Raw genomic sequence first — 19,134 nt, forward strand, 5'->3', positions numbered from 1 at the left:
CCTCGGCCCACATGGTGCGAGGGGGATGAAATAAGAAAAGGAAAGGAAATGATGACACACACCGTCCTCACCGGGCAACCTTTTTCTCTTCAACAACAGGCCCACTACCCAAGGGCAAGTCTTTCCCCTTTTAGTGCCAAGAAAATGCCTTTAAATATCATTGCTCGTCATAATGTTTTAAATGTGCTTTTATTGTGTTTTACCGTTTATTGTTACTGTTTCTCATTACAAGAGCCGGAAGTCATATCTCTTGTATCTAAGTAATCTTCCATTTACTTTCACTTATAAAAAGTTTTAAACATCAGGTTACCTTCCATTAGGAACGTGGGTGCACGCGACTGTGATAAAATTTACAAATGATAGAGCACAGCAATCAGTCGTCCTTTTTTCAGGTTTTATTTGGCAAATCTAGATTTCGGCTAGTGCCTGGCCATTATCAGTGCAGTGCATCATAGTATCAATACATGTCAGTTCCACGTTGTTCTGGCGTTTGTCACTGTTATTTCAAGACTACTGTATGATACAGTAGTTTTGAAAGAACTGTGACAGAGTACCGAACAACAGAGAGCTGACATGCGTTGATACTGTGATATAGAGTTTTGATAATGGTCAGGCACTAGCCTAAATCTAGATTTGACAAATAAAACATGCAAAAAGAGGACGAGTGACTGCTGTGCTCTATAATTTGTAAAAGTTTTATATTCATTGTAAATATCTCATATTTCTGTTTCTTGTTTTTCCCCTTATTTACTTCCTTATCCTCAGTTGATTGTGGAGCGGTTTCGTTGTACCGCTGACAGCCCCCCCCCCCCCCCCACCCCCGTCCCATATGGGGCCCAGGACGATAAAACAAAAATAAATGGATACATGCCGGAGGATACTGGTCTTACATACGCTAAAGCAAAATGTAAGTGATGGAGTATTTTCACCATTTTTGTAATATACTACCGTCTACGTGACATGTTTGTGGTATATACACTCTGCTCTTCATTTTTGTATTCAAAATGGTTCAAATGGCTCTGAGCAATATGGGACTTAACTTCTGAGGTCATCAGTCCCCTAGAACTGAGAACTACTTAAACCTAACTAACCTAAGGACATCACACACATCCATGCCCGAGGCAGGATTCGAACCTGCGACCGTAGCGGTCCCGCGGTTCCAGACTGTAGCGCCTAGAACCGCTCGGCCACTCCGGCCGGCTATTTTTGTATTCTTTTGACTATTGCAGTGCTACTTGACAATGGCCCAAATTTCGAATCTGCAACTGTAAGACAAATAACTTTTACAGTCAACGGTGAATATGATGTGCTTTAAAAATATCAAAATATGCTGTAAAGCAAGTTCTCATTCATTTTCTCGACTAAAAATGTCTGTATAGTGACGGTAACCGTGTCCTATAAGCAACTTCCATGCAGTCGACGACGCGGCTAGATGCGGAGAGTACGTCTCCGCTCTGAGTGGCAACATTTGATGGCTGTGGGCGGCGGCGGTGCATGGTGGGGGAGGGGGGGGGGGGGGAGGCCGGGATCAGCCGGCGGCGCTCAGTCGCGCATCTACTGCTAACCGGCGAGTGTCTGCACGCCCTGCCTGTACATATTGCAAGTACACGACACATTATCAACCATGGTGCGCGATCAGAAAATTACTGTAAGTAATGAGCAGGTCTTGGAGCTTACTTTTGTAATCCTTCATGGGGCGTTTACAGATACTCTTTACATCCGTGTGAACTGTCGAGAAAATGACGAGCTATATATAGTGCTTCGACTTCTGAATCTGTGTTTATTTGATGTTTTTTTTGTTTCTGTGGTTTCAAAATGTGTTCTTACAGTCGTGACTACACTCATTGAGATTCTGATTGAAATGAAATCATAGGGAAATAATGAAAAAAATGGCATTCTTTTATATAATATTTAACATACACAATAGAGTAGTTATAAATTAATATTTAAAACGAACATACCGTTCTTGGAACATAAGCTGCGTCAAATTATCGCTAAAATCTCTACCCTTCAAAGGTGGCTATCCTACTCCTCAAATTCAGGAAATCAAATTATCCGCAGTCAGATTTTGATTGCTAGACACTGATGGCGGTGATAATGATTCTCGATACCATCAATTTTGAACCCTGGTTTAACATTACTTACGAAGCAAGAATCTTAGGTTGGAATTAATATCGATACAGTATTAGTGTATTTGTTAATAAGCATGAAAGTCTTCCGTAGTCAGCAAACTTTCCTGAGGCTATATGCAGCTTGCACCTTGATTCACAGTCTCTTCTTAAAAGACTGTGTGTATCAATTACCCTGTAACTTCAGCCAAACGTATTAACAGCCACTTGTTCTCACTGCTGGCAACAAAACTTTAGTATATGTGACTCGACCACCCAGAAAATATATTTTTTTCTTTTTTAAAGGAAAATTGCTGTAATGTGCATGATGTACTTAATCTGAACTACTGTCGCTGAAACATTTCTGGATTATCTGCGAACTGTGAACGATTGCTGATGATCCACGGCTGAATGAATCAATCATAGGAGTTTACCTTCGCAGATCGTAGGATTTTTGCAGTTAAGTGATGTAAATGCCATTGTATTTTCTTTTATGTTGACTGTCGAACGAAGGGGCAGTATTTCGTTGCTGTATTGCAGTTCATCGATGTCTGCTTGTTTGAGGGTTCGTTTTCTAGTTCCCTCCTAATGTTAAATGCCCGGTTTCCTAGTTCATAAGGATTTTTTTTCCTTTGTATGATATTTTTCAAATCATTTTTAAAATATACACATAAGAATTATTCGATATTGTGTTAAGAGCAAAAAGGAAATTATAGATGACGATTTTAAATGCTGGGAAACCGCAAAGAGCGTTTCATAATATTTCAGGACGTTGAACCTTCAGTGTCAGGGACAATTTCATTTTTCATTTGAGTGCTGATACTACTGAGAACAGAAATATAAAATTTTTAGTTGTAGTTTGTTTCACAGATTGCTATTATTTGCAGTAGCAGTACTGGAAATGTACGCTGATGAATTGCAACAAGAACAGTCATGGTATGCCAATTAACAATTGTAGATTCTTCTAAGAAGGAAAAGATAAAATTTGTTGTGCCCCACATTTTGGTATTTTCTGTTGTTTACAGCACAAAGGTATATATATATATATATATATATATATATATATATATATATATATATATATATATATAACAAGAGTAGTCGTGTTACGCTCCTGATCAGTCACATTCAATAATAAATAATAAGTTTACACAACCAGTGTTCTCCGGTAATTTCTCTTATCTCACATGTAACATGCTCTTGTGCCAAGGTTTTGTGCATAGGAGCAATAACATAGATTACTCACAGTTATAAACGTTTTCACGGTCGTTATTTGTATCGAGAACAACACTTTGACGCAAATGTAGTTCATGTTATGAACAGTATTATGCCAGAAGCTCCAATGTGGAGTACTTCCAATCTTTTTTTCTCCTTGAAATTATATTGCGACACACATGTAGTAAATGGCCTGCCCATTTCCGTCGACCTCAGTTAGATCATGAATTGTTCGTAAAATGAATACATTAAATTTTCTTAAGTAGGAAATACTAAAGTGACAATGGTTGACCTTGCAGTATCTGAGGTGAGTACTATATTCTTAGGTATTTTCCCTTTGTTATACTGAACTTATTTTCTACAGAACCAACAGCAATGCCTTTACTTGGTCTGGAGGTCAGTGTCTTTCATATTTCCCCTCGCGTCTTATTGAGAGTTTGTAATGAACCGTTTAATGCTCTCGAATTTCAACCCACTATTCATCACTAGATTATGATTTGAATATGTATCCGCACTTTGTTATGAACTGCACCGCAGTATTTCATCAGTAAATCTTCGGCTACGATGCTTATGTCCACATTTCTTGTGTTAATTTTTGAAGAAGTGTTCACGGAGAAAAGTTGGAATCTATGGCAGAAGTTTATATGCCCCCCCTCCCACAACGCCACTAAACACACCTCCTCTCCTAACCTCAACCCAGGCCGTATTGTCCTTCTGTGATGTTCCAATATCCTATGTCCTATTTTTGTCGGTGTTCATATTTATTTCATGACTATCTTGTTGCTTGGGCATGAAGAGTGGCATAGTGGTGGAGAAGAATAATTCGATGTGCTGCTTGTAGCGACTCACTGTTATCCATCTTCCTATTGACAGTATTGAAAAAGAAAACTTCTATAACTCTTCACTGACAATAAACGTAAAAATATTGAACTTGCATCTTATCGAGTCATCGTATGTAAAGTATGGATCTGTATTTATCTTGTTATCTGACAGATTTTAAATGGTTTGTCCGGGTTGTGATTTTTAAACAACTGAAACACTAGTATTCTTTTACTGTTGCTGATTTATTTCGCCGTCCTTCCTGAACCCAAACATAGGACTTGACCAACTTTTCATCACATGCTTCTTCAAGTCAGATTCATAACTTTACTTCTCGATATTATATCACAAAATAGACACGAAAGCCGGCCGCGGTGGTCTCGTGGTTCTAGGCGCGCATTCTGGTACCGTGCGACTGCTACGGTCGCAGGTTCGAATCCTGCCCCGGGCATGGATGTGTGTGATGTCCTTAGGTTAGTTTGGTTTAAGTAGTTCTAAGTTCTAGGGGACTGATGACCACAGCAGTTGAGTCCCATAGTTCTCAGAGCCATTTGAACCATAGACACGAAATTTTGCTCATTGGAACCATAACATACTGACCTAGAGACAGAAAACAGTCTGTCCAACATAGAATAAACTTAAGCCAAAGATTCTCGTATAGCAAAAAAGATTTTCAAAGTAATTACAGTGAGAGATTCTGTGATATTGATTTTGTGCTTTAGAAAAATGTTTTTTTTATATATTACTGTAAAATATGATTTGTATCTACATTAATAATTATTTTTATCCGATTTTGTTTAGGTTGAACGTAAAAGTAGCTGGATGACTGGTTTTTTGTAACGCACACATTTTTGTATAAAAAGTGTACGGGATATTTTCAGAACTGTGCAGTAGGGTAATGGAATAGAAATAACGAATTAATACAATAAGAGGCAGCATTCCAGTAAAAGCATAGAATTGCACAAATATCGACAAAAAGCGTTATCGATCAATTCATTAACAGCGAGACCAACATCAGTAGAGCAAAAATTACATAGACTGTTACCACAGGAATGCTGAGGTTTTGGTGTTAGTCGATAATCTTCTGTTTGCTTCTCAATTCACTTCAGCAATTGCTGTTAATCCAAAGATCAACCTGTCCATTTATTTTTTAGCTTTTTTTTTGCTGTGTTGCAACATTAAAGCTACTAAAGTTTCTCATTTCGATACGAAAACTCATTCATCTTCCACGTGTTAACTCCCCCTGAAAAGTGTCCAGTTAGAGACCCGAACACGTAACTATTTTACTTCCGGACATCCTGGGTTTTGCAGGGAGGAGTGTACTACATTTTTTCCTTCCTTTTTTTTTTAATAAATATTGCTCGACCTGTGAATACACATTGATCATGTCCATGCAGTGATTTACGTGGCCTACTACATGCCTATATCACGATCCCTGATGACTACTTCGACTGTGGGTGTCATGTTCCACCAGAACCCATATATCTCTCGACTCCTCTGGCCGCTCTAGGCGAATCCTTCGTAGGAATGAGGCTTCTTCATACACGTATAGCTTTGGATGAACATAAGAAGCTATTTGTTTCAATAAAATCGTTTAGCTGTTAGCAGCCAGAGTATCGTTCAGGCAGATGACTCTGACATATCATTAAATAGCTGAAGAAAAACTCTTGCGTTGGACTCTCGTTAACAACCTCGGAGTTTTGTGTTTTTTGTAGTGGAAACGGGGAGCAGGTAACGCCATTAGTTCCGCTAGCGCTCTGATTGCCAGAGCGTCAGGAAGCCTGCCTTAATGCCAGTACGCTCGAGAAAGGCAAGTAGGCAACTGTGCACTAAACAGCTTAACTGAAGGAGCCTATGCAAGATGATCAACATCGTTACTTATTAAAAGTACGAACGCCCTCTTCGTGGGCCTTATTCAGGACATTTTTTGAAAATCTTCTCCTAAGCCCTCCCCCTACCAAGTCCCTCGCCTTGTCCTTGGGCCATCCTCCCACAGCCGCACACCGAAACATATGTAAAATCTCTTTCGCTCGCCGCTGTCCACGAACATAGCTCATTAGCAGAAACCTGGACGGATACTGTACTCTGGTTTTGGAAGCGTGATTATCTTGACTTGCTGTTCATGTACTAACTAGCAGAGCTCGAGTAACAAGGTACTAATTCAACCTATGTCAGTATATTTTTTTCTTCCACTTTCATATCCAGGATATCAGTTTACAAGATTATGCAATTACAGAAAGTGTTCTGGCTGCCTCTAATGAAGTCATAGCTGTACTGAAAGAACGTAATACACTCCTGGAAATTGAAATAAGAACACCGTGAATTCATTGTCCCAGGAAGGGGAAACTTTATTGACACATTCCAGGGGCCAGATACATCACATGATCACACTGACAGAACCACAGGCACATAGACGCAGGCAACAGAGCATGCACAATGTCGGCACTAGTACAGTGTGTATCCAACTTTCGCAGCAATGCAGGCTGCTATTCTCCCATGGAGACGATCGTAGAGATGCTGGATGTAGTCCTGTGGAACGGCTTGCCATGCCATTTCCACCTGGCGCCTCAGTTGGACCAGCGTTCGTGCTGGACGTGCAGACCGCGTCAGACGACGCTTCATCCAGTCCCAAACATGCTCAATGGGGGACAGATCCGGAGATCTTGCTGGCCAGGGTAGTTGACTTACACCTTCTAGAGCACGTTTGGTGGCACGGGATACCAGCGGACGTGCATTGTCCTGTTGGAACAGCAAGTTCCCTTGCCGGTCTAGGAATGGTAGAACGATGGGTTCGATGACGGTTTGGATGTACCGTGCACTATTCAGTGTCCCCTCGACAATCACCAGAGGTGTACGGCCTGTGTAGGAGATCGCTCCCCACACCATGATGCCGGGTGTTGGCCCTGTGTGCCTCGGTCGTATGCAGTCCTGATTGTGGCGCTCACCTGCACGGCGCCAAACACGCATACGACCATCATTGGCACCAAGGCAGAAGCGACTCTCATCGCTGAAGACGACACGTCTCCATTCGTCCCTCCATTCACGCCTGTCGCGACACCACTGGAGGCGGGCTGTACGATGTTGGGGCGTGTGCGGAAGACGGCCTAACGGTGTGCGGCACCGTAGCCCAGCTTCATGGAGACGGTTGCGAATGGTCCTCGCCGATACCCCAGGAGCGACAGTGTCCCTAATTTGCTGGGAAGTGGCGGTGCGGTCCCCTACGGCACTGCGTAGGATCCTACGGTCTTAGCGTGCATCCATGCGTCGCTGCGGTCCGGTCCCAGGTCGACGGGCCCGTGCACCTTCCGCCGACAACTGGCGACACCATCGATGTACTGTGGAGACCTCACGCCCCACGTGTTGAGCAATTCGGCGGTACGTCCACCCGGCCTCCCGCATGCCCACTATACGCCCTCGCTCAAAGTCCGTCAACTGCACATACGGTTCACGTCCACGCTGTCGCGGCATGCTACCAGTGTTAAAGACTGCGATGGAGCTCCGTATGCCACGGCAAACTGGCTGACACTGACGGCGGCGGTGCACAAATGCTTCGCAGCTAGCGCCATTCGACGGCCATTACCGCGGTTCCTGGTGTGTCCGCTGTGCCGTGCGTGTGATCATTTTGCTTGTACAGCCCTCGCGCAGTGTCCGGAGCAAGTATGGTGGGTCTGACACACCGGTGTCAATGTGTTCTTTTTTCCATTTCCAGGAGTGTAGAAAGTATGGAAGTAGAGCTGAAACTCAGTTACGGGAATGAAAAAAATAGTTGCCTGGGAACAAAGTGAAGCACCGTAACCAGAGGAGAAAGACTAAACGGGCTCAGTGATTAGTGATCACAAAATCAAGTTAAATTTGCAAATAACTTGGCAGTATGAGTCCACTTACCAGTCAAACACTGCATACCCTCTGGTCTGGATGCATGAACTTATTCGGTTGGATAAGATATCATGCGTATCCTCCCCCGAGGCAAAACAGCAGTTGATATCTTGGACAGTGGCGCCGGGACAGAGTTGACGTCCTAGTTGGACCCTCACTGGTTCTCTCGGAGACAAATAAGGGGATGTTGCTTGCTGTAAGAGTACCGCAGCATCACGCAGGCAGCTTATAAGGATACGTGCCTCATGTGGACGAGCAGTATACTGTTGAAAAATGGCATCAGGACACTGTCACATGAGAGCTAACAATATGAAGATGCAGGACATTCGTGGCATACCGCTGCGTCGTCAGAGTTCCTTCAGTCACCACCAGCCGTGTCCTGATCTCGTTCTCGATAGCTTCTCATACAGTGAAAAAATGGTTCAAATGGCTCTGAGCACTATGGGACTCAACTGCTGTGGTCATTAGTCCCCTAGGACTTAGAACTACTTAAACCTAACTAACCTAAGGACATCACACACATCCATGCCCGAGGCAGGATTCGAATCTGCGACCGTAGCAGTTGCACGGTTCCGGACTGCGCGCCTAGAACCGCGAGACCACCGCGGCCGGCTCATACAGTGAAGCTAGGAGTAACATCGCTGCTACTCTCCAAGACACTGGAAGAATGGAACCCCTCCCTAAGTCTCTTCCATATTCACCGATGTTGGTCATCCTGGGTAATGAAGAACTGAGATTCGTCGCTGAAGACAGTGCAACGTCATTCATCAGCAACCCATGTTTCCCGGTTACTGCAATACTCCTAATGCAGCCACTTGTGGTGTTAACGGCAGCTTAGCATGGGACTTCCATTTCCTAGTCCATCTGCTGGTAGTCTCCGACCAGTGGTGCGGTTTGCAAGTTGCAGGGAGTCCAGCACCTGCTCTCAGATGCCAGGCGAAGATGAGAAGGTGTTACCATGTGCTCGGAGCACAACACGACGGCCTTCCCTTGTGACGAGCGGAAACTTGACGAAGAGTATGGCTGCCCTCACGTTCCCACACTGTCGAACGTCGGGCCACCGTCTCTTCCGAATACCCCACAAATCTGGATACTGCACGATTCGACCAGCCGGCCAAGTGGAAACCTGTAATGAAGCCCCATTCAAACACTTGTAGGTGCTGATAACGTCGTCTCACATGAGTACGTGGGATCTCCGTGTCCCTCACAGTGATCACTCAACATCTGACACTGTTCACGGCCCCGATAAAGCCTGGACCTGGCAATGACACTGAACATTAATAACACTAATGCACAGTGGTGGTCGTTGGGTACGTCACAGAGAATTGCAACTCTAATCATTTACATATTGCCGAAGGAAAGTACGCGTACGAAGCACACTGAAATCCGATGAAGTCTTCTGGGAGATTAACTTCTTTTTATCAGGCAGTGTACGCAATCAACGTAACAAAAATAAAATTTTACAAATTAACAAGGAATTGATAGAACCATTTTGTGTGTATGGAAGTCCAAGACTACGACTTGGTGGACACACAAATAAGTAAGCACAACAGCAAAAATGGCACAAAATACTTTTTGTGAATTAGACAGAGATTCCGAAACAAATTTTTTGATCTCACTGAGACAGAAAGCTTAGAATTAGAGTTAAACACGATACCTTCCATAACTGATAGGTCCTTAGCCAGCAATGAAGATGACTACACTGTTTGGTCCCCTGCCCCAAATCAACCAACCAACCATGCAGCAATGAAAGTATGTAGAGAATTCCTTGATCGAACAGTAAATTAAAATGCGGATCAGGCAACTAAAGTGTGCCGAAGACTTCATTATGATCGTAAAGAAAGTGAAATAGAGTAAGACAGTATTGCGCGGGACATGTTGCTGAATTGATTACGGATGGATAATAGAAGTTCTTTGCCCGATTCCGTGGCATCCGAAGAGGCGCTCACGATGATATAATCGAGGGCGAGGCTATAATCTTAGGGCAGGTGCTGTAGACATTTGCTTGCATATGGCTATATATCGTAATAAATGAACGAATTTAGAGGAGGTGCTTATCCATTAGTGGATATAAGTTTCTGATGATATTCGAACAATTTGATGCTATTTCTGTCACTTACACCATTACATTTCTTCATGGAATACTTCGAGGACCAAGAACTTTAAATGTCGGATTTTCAATAATACGTACAGCATCTCTACCACCTGGTCATAAGCAGTTGTGATGCTAGTTAACTAGTAAATTTCGTCCCACCCCCTCCTCCCAAGATCAGTTCACGGAGGCGGAGAAAAAATGCGGAATACCCTTATGCATATACTAGCATACAGACAATAAATTAGTTGTTTGTGTCACACATTTTGGCAGACACCAATCTATATACTAGGCTATATTCTGTTATCAGCCCACGAGAGTGCTATGAATATCTTACTTAGAATTGAAGCCATTTCGGATCTGGGCCGTCTATTCAAAGAACTCAGTCATCTATGGACCGACCATCAGTAGAATAGGTGCTCTAGGGACAGAGAGACCATTCTGCAGAAAATAATGGTTGTCACGCTCTACATCCTCAATGTTTTAGCGAGAATTGAGAATATCATTAAAACATTACAGGCTGGGTTTGCTGTAGTCCTTTGACATGGGTATTTCACTTTACACGTCCTCTTAGTCTTCGTACGCAAGGTTTGTACGGGATGTCACCTCAGTATGGCAAATACTGTAATGATTAAACAGATATACTATTAGGAGAACCAGCAAAAAACTAGTAGCCTTAATTTAGCGTACAAGGTGAACGACGGAAAAACATCAAGAGTCTCATAACTGCTTCCTGTTCCTGGGACATTTTTGTAAAATAAAGTCTCTCATCTATACAAGTAACCCAGTAAGGTGTCGTCTCCTGCTGCGCTCGCGCTACATCCAATAGCCACAGAAGAAGCCGCAGCAAGGGAAGAAGCGACGGCTTTGCTGCGCCTTGAGATTCGGCAACCCGACGGACACTGCCTTCTTTCAGAGAGCTGTCTTGTGTTCCTTATAAGAATTTACGCCTGTGTTTTTCCATCAACAATCAACATCATCAGAAACAATTATTTGCTTTAATCTATAGTCGCGATGTTTTATTATTGTGGCTACAGACCAAAGCGAAAACATTAATCTGATTGTGTTGGTTGCTTCCAATGGTTCAAATGGTTCTGAGCACTATGGGACTTAACGTCTATGGTCATCAGTCCCCTAGAACTTAGAACTACTTAAACCTAACTAACCTAAGGACAATATACAACTCCCAGCCATCACGAGGCAGAGAAAATCCCTGACCACGCCGGGAATCGAACCCGGAAACCCGGGCACGGGAAGCGAGAACGCTACTGCACGACCACGACATGCGGGCTGCGTTCCAATAGTGAGTCCACATCACAACCTGAAGACAAACAGCAGCTGATACCCGAAATATGGCATTTTGGAGCCTGATTGCTGCTACTAATACATTCTGCAACTCGACATGAATAGCTGGCGTTGTCACGACCAAGCTTCAGCTTAATAAGGGTGGTCATCCGTTTCCAGTGTAAATCGCTTCCACGCCAACGCGTTAGCATATCTACCAAGTTCCGCTTCCGTACGACAATTACAACCCACAATGGACCTCTGTGTGTAGCAGCACTTCAATTATAAAAAGAATGGTTCAAATGGCTCTGAGCACTATGGGACTGAACTGCTGTGGTCATTAGTCCCCTAGAACTTAGAACTACTTAAACCTAACTAACCTAAGGACATCACACACATCCATGCCCGGGGCAGGATTCGAACCTGCGACCGTAGCAGTCGCGCGGTTCCGGGCTGTTGTTTTGGCACTGGCCCTTATGCAAGCAGTTATTCAGCTAGGCTTTGTTCGATAGAGTTGTTAGATGTTCTTCTGATGGATATCGTCCCAAATTCCATCCAATTGGCGCGCTACATCGTCAAAGTGCTGAGCTGGTTGGATGAACCTACCCACAATGCTCCATACGTTCTTAATTGGGGAGAGATCCAGCGACCTTGCTGATAAAGGGTTTGGCAAGCACAAATACAAGCAGTAGAAGCTCTCGGCGTGTGCGGGCGGACGTTATCTTGGTGAAATGTAAGCCCAGGAAGGCTTGCCATGATGGGCAACAAAATGGGACCAGAATATCGTAGACGTGCGGCTGTGCTGTAAGGACGACGCGAGTGAAAACCAAAGGAGTCTTGTTATGAACGGAAATGGCACCCCAGTTGTCGGGTCATACGTGGAGCGACAGGTTGTATCCGACCGCTGTCCGGGCCTTCTCCATACATGTCTTTACTGGTCATTGGGGCTCAGTTCTATGCAGGACACGTCACTGAAGAAAATACTAATCCAATTAGTGTGGTTCCAGGCAGAAGACATGTGCTTTATAAATACTGAGGATTTCATTTTTCTACTATAAAAATTATAATAACCGAGTAGATTCTCGCTTTTAACTGATATGAGCTTTACTTATACGAATGTTGATGAGCAGTCTCTCTTAAGTGGAGCTCCAGCTATGATTCCGTGCGTGCGGTGGTTCCCCTGACGCATGCATGCAACTTGAAGGCCGCTGCTGAAGGTGAGCCGGCGTAAAAATTGTTTCTCACGAGAACTTTCAGTCACTTACGTCGCGTCCTCAGTACAGCCGACGGATCTGCGCTCTAGAATGTGCATTTAGCTCTTCGGTACCTTTCATCTTCACATTGAGAACCTTTCTTACTCCAGTGTCCTTTTGCGAAGGTAATTTGGCGTTATCTTTAGTGGCTTCCGGCTAGCGAGTGAGCTGAGTAGTTATTGCCCGTACATAATTTCGTATTCGTCGCTCGAGATGCAGGTGAGCTGTAAAAGTTCAGATTTCTCGGAGTCGTTATAAATGTTTTATGAATGATAGCCTTATGCAGCGTTGGCAATCGTTGGTTGGATTAAGATGTCCTTTTATTATGAGTTCACCATTGTGCAGTTCGGGCTGTGTACCCGTTTGCAAGTGATTGAACAATATGATCATGAAATGGACGTACTAGAATACAGATACAAATGCAGGAAACTGCATCCAGTGAGATGTTGAAATTTTTTTCTGTCAACTAGTTTTTGAGCGTTTTTAAGGCTCGTGCTCATATATGACACATGGATGTCAACGGCACATGTTTATATCCGTAGCGTGATGTTGGATCCTAGCAAGAAGATAGGCAAGAGTTTTTAATGTATCGCCATGAATGATAGTTATCTATATCTACATGATTACTCTTCAATTCACACTTATGTGCCTGGCAGAGGGTTCTTTGAACTATCTTTAGACTATTTCTCTACCGTTCTGCTCTCTAACAGCGAGTGGGAAAAGTGAATCTTTATATTTTTTTTTCGAGCTCTGATTTCTCGTATGATCCGATTATCATATTTTCACGTTTATAAGAAAATGTTCGTGATCGAAATTTCTTGAGAAAATCTCGCCGCAACGAAGAAGGCCTTTTTTTTAATGACTGAGACCACAATTCGCCTATCATGTCCGCTACACTCACTCTCCAATTTCGCGATAATACAAAACGAGCAGCCCCTGCTACGGACTTTTTCGATGTCCTCCGTCAGTTCTATCTGGTAAGGATCCCATACTGCACAGCAGTACTCTAGCAGAGGATGGACAAGCACAGTGAAGGCAGTCTCTTTAGTAGACCTGTTGCATCTTGTAAGTGTTCTGCCAATAAAATGTGGTCCTAGGTCTGCATTCCCCACAAAATTTCTATGTCACTGTTCTGTTAAGTTGTTCGTAACTGTAATTCCTTGATATTTGGTTGAAATTACTGCCCTTAAATTTGTGTGACTGCTCGTGTAACCGACTTTTAAGGATATATTTCCTTCTTATGACTGTGACCTCACACTTTTCCTCATTCATAGACAATTACCACTTTTCGTACAGTACAGATATTTTGTCTAAATCATTTTGTAATAGGTTTTGATGTCCTGATAATTTTACTTGACGCTAAAGGACAGCATAATTTTGCAAAAATTGTTAAGGGCTGCTCATATTTATGTAGAATCGGAACAGCGGAGGGCCTAAAGCACTTCCTTCGGAAACGCCAGATATCACTTCCGTTTTGCTCGATGACTTTTCACGATTGAATTATGACAAGAAATCACGAATCTAGTCACACAGCTGAAGCAATACTCCATTGATTAGATGTCTCCAGTTAGTAACGGTGTCAAAAGCCTTCTGAAACTATAGAAATTTGGAGTCAATCTGAAATCCCCTGTCAACAAAAATATGCAGCTACACGCAGTTGAGTTTCATAAGAACGATATTTTCTGATTTAGTGCTGACTGTGTGTCAACAGACCATTTTCTTCAAGATAATTCATAATGTACGAACACAACGTGTGTTGCTCAATGCTACTGTAAATCGATGTCACGGATATGGCTCTGTAACTCTTCGGATTACTCCTACTTCCTTTCTTGAGTACGGGTGTGACCAGTGCAAGTTTCCAATCTTTTGGTGGGTTTCTTTCGTCGAGTGAACGGTTGTGTATGATTGCCAAGTACTCTGGAATGAACGTAATTGGTATACTTTTTGGACTGGAAGACTTCAGCTGCTTCACTACAACGACAATATCACCTTTTAAGTTAGTCATGTTGGTAGCTGTTCTGGAATCGAATTGTAGAATATTTAACAAATTATCTTTAATGGCGCTGCCATCGGTAATACTATCACTGGTATCACACACTGCACCAGTGGAAACCGGTGTACTTTGCTTAGGACCAGAATGTCTTTGGATCGTCTGTCAGATTTCAAGATAGAGTTTCGTTGTGGAAGCTACACTCCTGGAAATTGAAATAAGAACACCGTGAATTCATTGTCCCAGGAGGGGGAAACTTTATTGACACATTCCTGGGGTCAGATACATCACATGATCACACTGACAGAACCACAGGCACATAGACACAGGCAACAGAGCATGCATAATGTCGGCACTAGTACAGTGTATATCCACCTTTCGCAGCAATGCAGGTTGCTATTCTCCCATGGAGACGATCGTAGAGATGCTGGATGTAGTCCTGTGGAACGGCTTGCCATGCCATTTCCACCTGGCGCCTCAGTTGGACCAGCGTTCGTGCTGGACGTGCAGACCGCGTGAGACGACGCTTCATCCAGTCCCAAACATGCTCAATGGGGGACAGATCCGGAGATCTTGCTGGCCAGGGTAGTTGACTTACACCTTCTAGAGCACGTTGGGTGGCACGGGATACATGCGGACCTGCATTGTCCTGTTGGAACAGCAAGTTCCCTTGCCGGTCTAGGAATAGTAGAACGATGGGTTCGATGACGGTTTGGATGTACCGTGCACTATTCAGTGCCCCCTCGACGATCACCAGAGGTGTACGGCCAGTGTAGGAGATCGCTCCCCACACCATGATGCCGGGTGTTGGCCCTGTGTGCCTCGGTCGTATGCAGTCCTGATTGTGGCGCTCACCAGCACGGCGCCAAACACGCATACGACCATCATTGGCACCAAGGCAGAAGCGACTCTCATCGCTGAAGACGACACGTCTCCATTCGTCCCTCCATTCACGCCTGTCGCGACACCACTGGAGGCGGGCTGCACGACGTTGGGGCGTGAGCGGAAGACGGTCTAACGGTGTGCGGGACCGTAGCCCAGCTTCATGGAAACGGTTGAGAATGGTCCTCGCCAATACCCCAGGAGCAACAGTGTCCCTAATTTGCTGGGAAGTGGCGATGCGGTCCCCTACGGCACTGCGCAGGATCCTACGGTTTTGGCGTGCATCCGTGCGTCGCTGCGGTCGGGTCCCAGGTCGACGGGCCCGTGCACCTTCCGCCGCACACTGGCGACAACATCGATTTACTGTGGAGACCTCACGCCCCACGTGTTGAGCAATTCGGTGGTACGTCCACCCGGCCTCCCGCATGCCCACTATACGCCCTCGTTCAAAGTCCGTCAACTGCACATACGGTTCACGTCCACGCTGTCGTGGCATGCTACCAGTGTTAAAGACTGCGATGGAGCTCCGTATGCCACGGCAAACTGGCTGACACTGACGGCGGCGGTGCACAAATGCTGCGCAGCTAGCGCCATTCGACGGCCAACATCGCGGTTCCTGGTGTGTCCGCTGTGCCGTGCGTGTGATCATTGCTTGTACAGCCGTCTCGTAGTGTCCGGAGCAAGTATGGTGGGTCTGACTCACCGGTGTCAATGTGTTCTTTTTTCCATTTCCAGGAGTGTATTAAAGGCAACACACATTGAAGTCAGTGCTAGGCTTCGAGCTCCAGTAAAACATCACTAATCGAGGAGATTTTGGGTCTTTTAAATGTGGCATAACGAGTTGTCCCTGAAAACGATTTATTTTACATACTCCGATAGTATGGGTGGTATTGTAGTTGGTATCCAGCGGGCAGCTTCAATTTTAGCCCTTTTTATTGCTCATGAAAATTACACATTGCGTGTTGTACTAACAATCAGCGAGAGCTTCAGAGATGGTGCTCCAGATTGCTCTACACACCGGTTCCTCTAATACCCAGTAGCACGTCCTGTTGCACTGATGCATGCCTGTATTCGTCGTCGCATACTATGCGCAAGTTCATCAACCCACTGTTGGTCTATATTGTCCCACTCCTCAACGGAGATTCGACGTAGATCCATCAGAGTGGTTGGTGGATCACATCGTCCATAAGCAGCCCTTTTCAATCTATCCCGGGCATCTAGAATGAAATTTTCACTCTACAGCTGAGTGTGCGCTGATATGAAACTTCTTGGGAGATTAAAACTGCGTGCCGGACCGGGACTCGAACTCGGGACCTTTGCCTTTTGCGGGCAAGTGCTCTACCAACTGAGCTACCCAAGCACGACTCACGCCCCGTCCTCACAACTTTAATTCCGCCAGTACCTCGTCTCCCAACTTCCAAACTTCACAGAAGCTCTCCTGCGAACCTCCCTCACGGAATTTCGAATAACACTAATTGATAAAAGCTATTTCGTCGTACTTGAACTGAGGTGCATTACCGTAGGCAACGGCGTGTCTTCCTGTGCCCTCGAGAAGAGTTCGTGACGGGGAGAGGAGAGTGCAGATAAACATGCAAGTCAAATAACGGCGGAAGGCCACGCGTCGATGGTTAATGTCACTGGGCGAAATTAAGCGCGCAGCAAATTGTGGCGGTCCCGGCCGCTCCCAGAACACTATAGAGGCGTGATTTCATCCTTCCTGCCCTGCCCGCCGACGCTGTTGCCACACCACGCTGGCCAGTCCGCTGGGTGCGAACCGGAATGTGTTACCAGCACCAGGTATCGTGCTAAAGCCCAAAAGGTGCGGTCCGCAGGTAGTTCAGGAATCTCTACAGAAGTCCTACGAAGTACTGAGCCAACTGCGGGTCCACTGTTGTTCGCCTGCACTAGATACGAGGTGCATCCAAGTTCTAAGGCCTCCGATTTTTTTTCTCTGGACTGGAAAGAGATAGATACATGCGCATTGTTTTAAAATGAGGCTGCGTTCATTGTTAATACGTCCCAGAGATGGCAGCACCGTACGGCAGATGGAATTTTACCGCCAGTGGCGAGAATGAGAACTGTTTTAAATACTTAAATACTTACTTGAACAGCGTGCAATCATTCGTTTTCTGAATTTGCGTGGCGTGAAACCAATTGAAATTCATCGACAGTTGAAGGAGACATGTGGTGATGGAGTTATGAATGTGTCGAAAGTGCGTTCGTGGGTGCGACAGTTTAATGATGGCAGAACATCGTGTGACAACAAACTGAAACAACCTCGGGCTCGCACAAGCCGGTCTGACGACATGATCGAGAAAGTGGAGAGAATTGTTTTGGGGGATCGCCGAATGACTGTTGAACAGATCGCCTCCAGAGTTGGCATTTCTGTGGGTTCTGTGCACACAATTGTGCATGACGACCTGAAAATGCGAAAAGTGTCATCCAGATGGTTGCCACAAATGCTGACGGACGACCATATGGCTGCCCGTGTGGCATGTTGCCAAGCAAAGTTGACACGCAACGACAGCATGAATGGGACTTTCTTTTCGTCGGTTGTGACAATGGATGAGACGTGGATGCCATTTCTCAATCCAGAAACAAAGCGCCAGTCAGCTCAATGGAAGCACACAGATTCAAAGACACCAAAAAAATTTCGGGCAGACTCCTAAAGAAACCTTCGCCGCTGCCATGGAATCATGGCATCAGCGTTGTGAAACATGTGTACGTCTGCAGGGCGATTACGTGAAAAGTAACGACAGTTTCATCGATTTCGGGTGAGTAGTTAATTAGAAAAAAAAAATCGGAGGCCTTAGAACTTGAACGCACCTCGTAAAACAAATAATTCTTTATTTCTTTGGATCGTTATTTTCAAACATGGAATAGTGTATTGTGTATTCTGTAAAGTGTATAACATGCAAACTGTAAAACATGTAAACCTTATAATATTGTACATAAAAATATATACACGGCATAAAAAGACTCCACTACACAAAAATGCACAACATCGATAACGAGTGCCCTCGCGGAGACGAGGCTCGAAGGCACATTTCAGAGCCTCCTTTCCCGCTTAGGTTGCGAGCAAGTGGAGGGAATCATGGCATCAGCGTTGTGAAACATGTGTACGTCTGCAGGGCGATTACGTGAAAAGTAACGACAGTTTCATCGATTTCGGGTGAGTAGTTAATTAGAAAAAAAAAAAAATCGGAGGCCTTAGAACTTGAACGCACCTCGTAAAACAAATAATTCTTTATTTCTTTGGATCGTTATTTTCAAACATGGAATAGTGTATTGTGTATTCTGTAAAGTGTATAACATGCAAACTGTAAAACATGTAAACCTTATAATATTGTACATAAAAATATATACACGGCATAAAAAGACTCCACTACACAAAAATGCACAACATCGATAACGAGTGCCCTCGCGGAGACGAGGCTCGAAGGCACATTTCAGAGCCTCCTTTCCCGCTTAGGTTGCGAGCAAGTGGAGGACGTAATTTTTGTAACAAGTAGTACTAATATACCTCACACACAAATCTCGTGACATATATATATACGTAAGGTAGCAACCATAGTCGAACAGAACACGCTAATTCAGGTTAGAAGAGCTCGTTAC

General features: G+C 44.4%; 1 protein-coding gene across 2 annotated transcripts in view; it reads left to right on the forward strand.

The window, feature by feature from the left end:
* Positions 1-1,544: 1,544 nt before the first annotated feature.
* LOC126281577 (uncharacterized) overlaps positions 1,545-19,134 on the forward strand; it is a 280,344-nt gene continuing 262,754 nt past the window's right edge. For both annotated transcript variants that reach the window (XM_049980654.1, XM_049980657.1), the window contains exon 1: positions 1,545-1,648. In XM_049980654.1, the coding sequence (XP_049836611.1) occupies positions 1,625-1,648 (24 nt within the window). In that variant the 5' untranslated portion in view covers positions 1,545-1,624. The remainder of the gene's footprint in view (positions 1,649-19,134) is intronic.

The sequence above is a fragment of the Schistocerca gregaria genome, chromosome 7, assembly GCF_023897955.1.
Source record: "Schistocerca gregaria isolate iqSchGreg1 chromosome 7, iqSchGreg1.2, whole genome shotgun sequence".
NCBI lineage: Eukaryota > Metazoa > Arthropoda > Insecta > Orthoptera > Acrididae > Schistocerca > Schistocerca gregaria.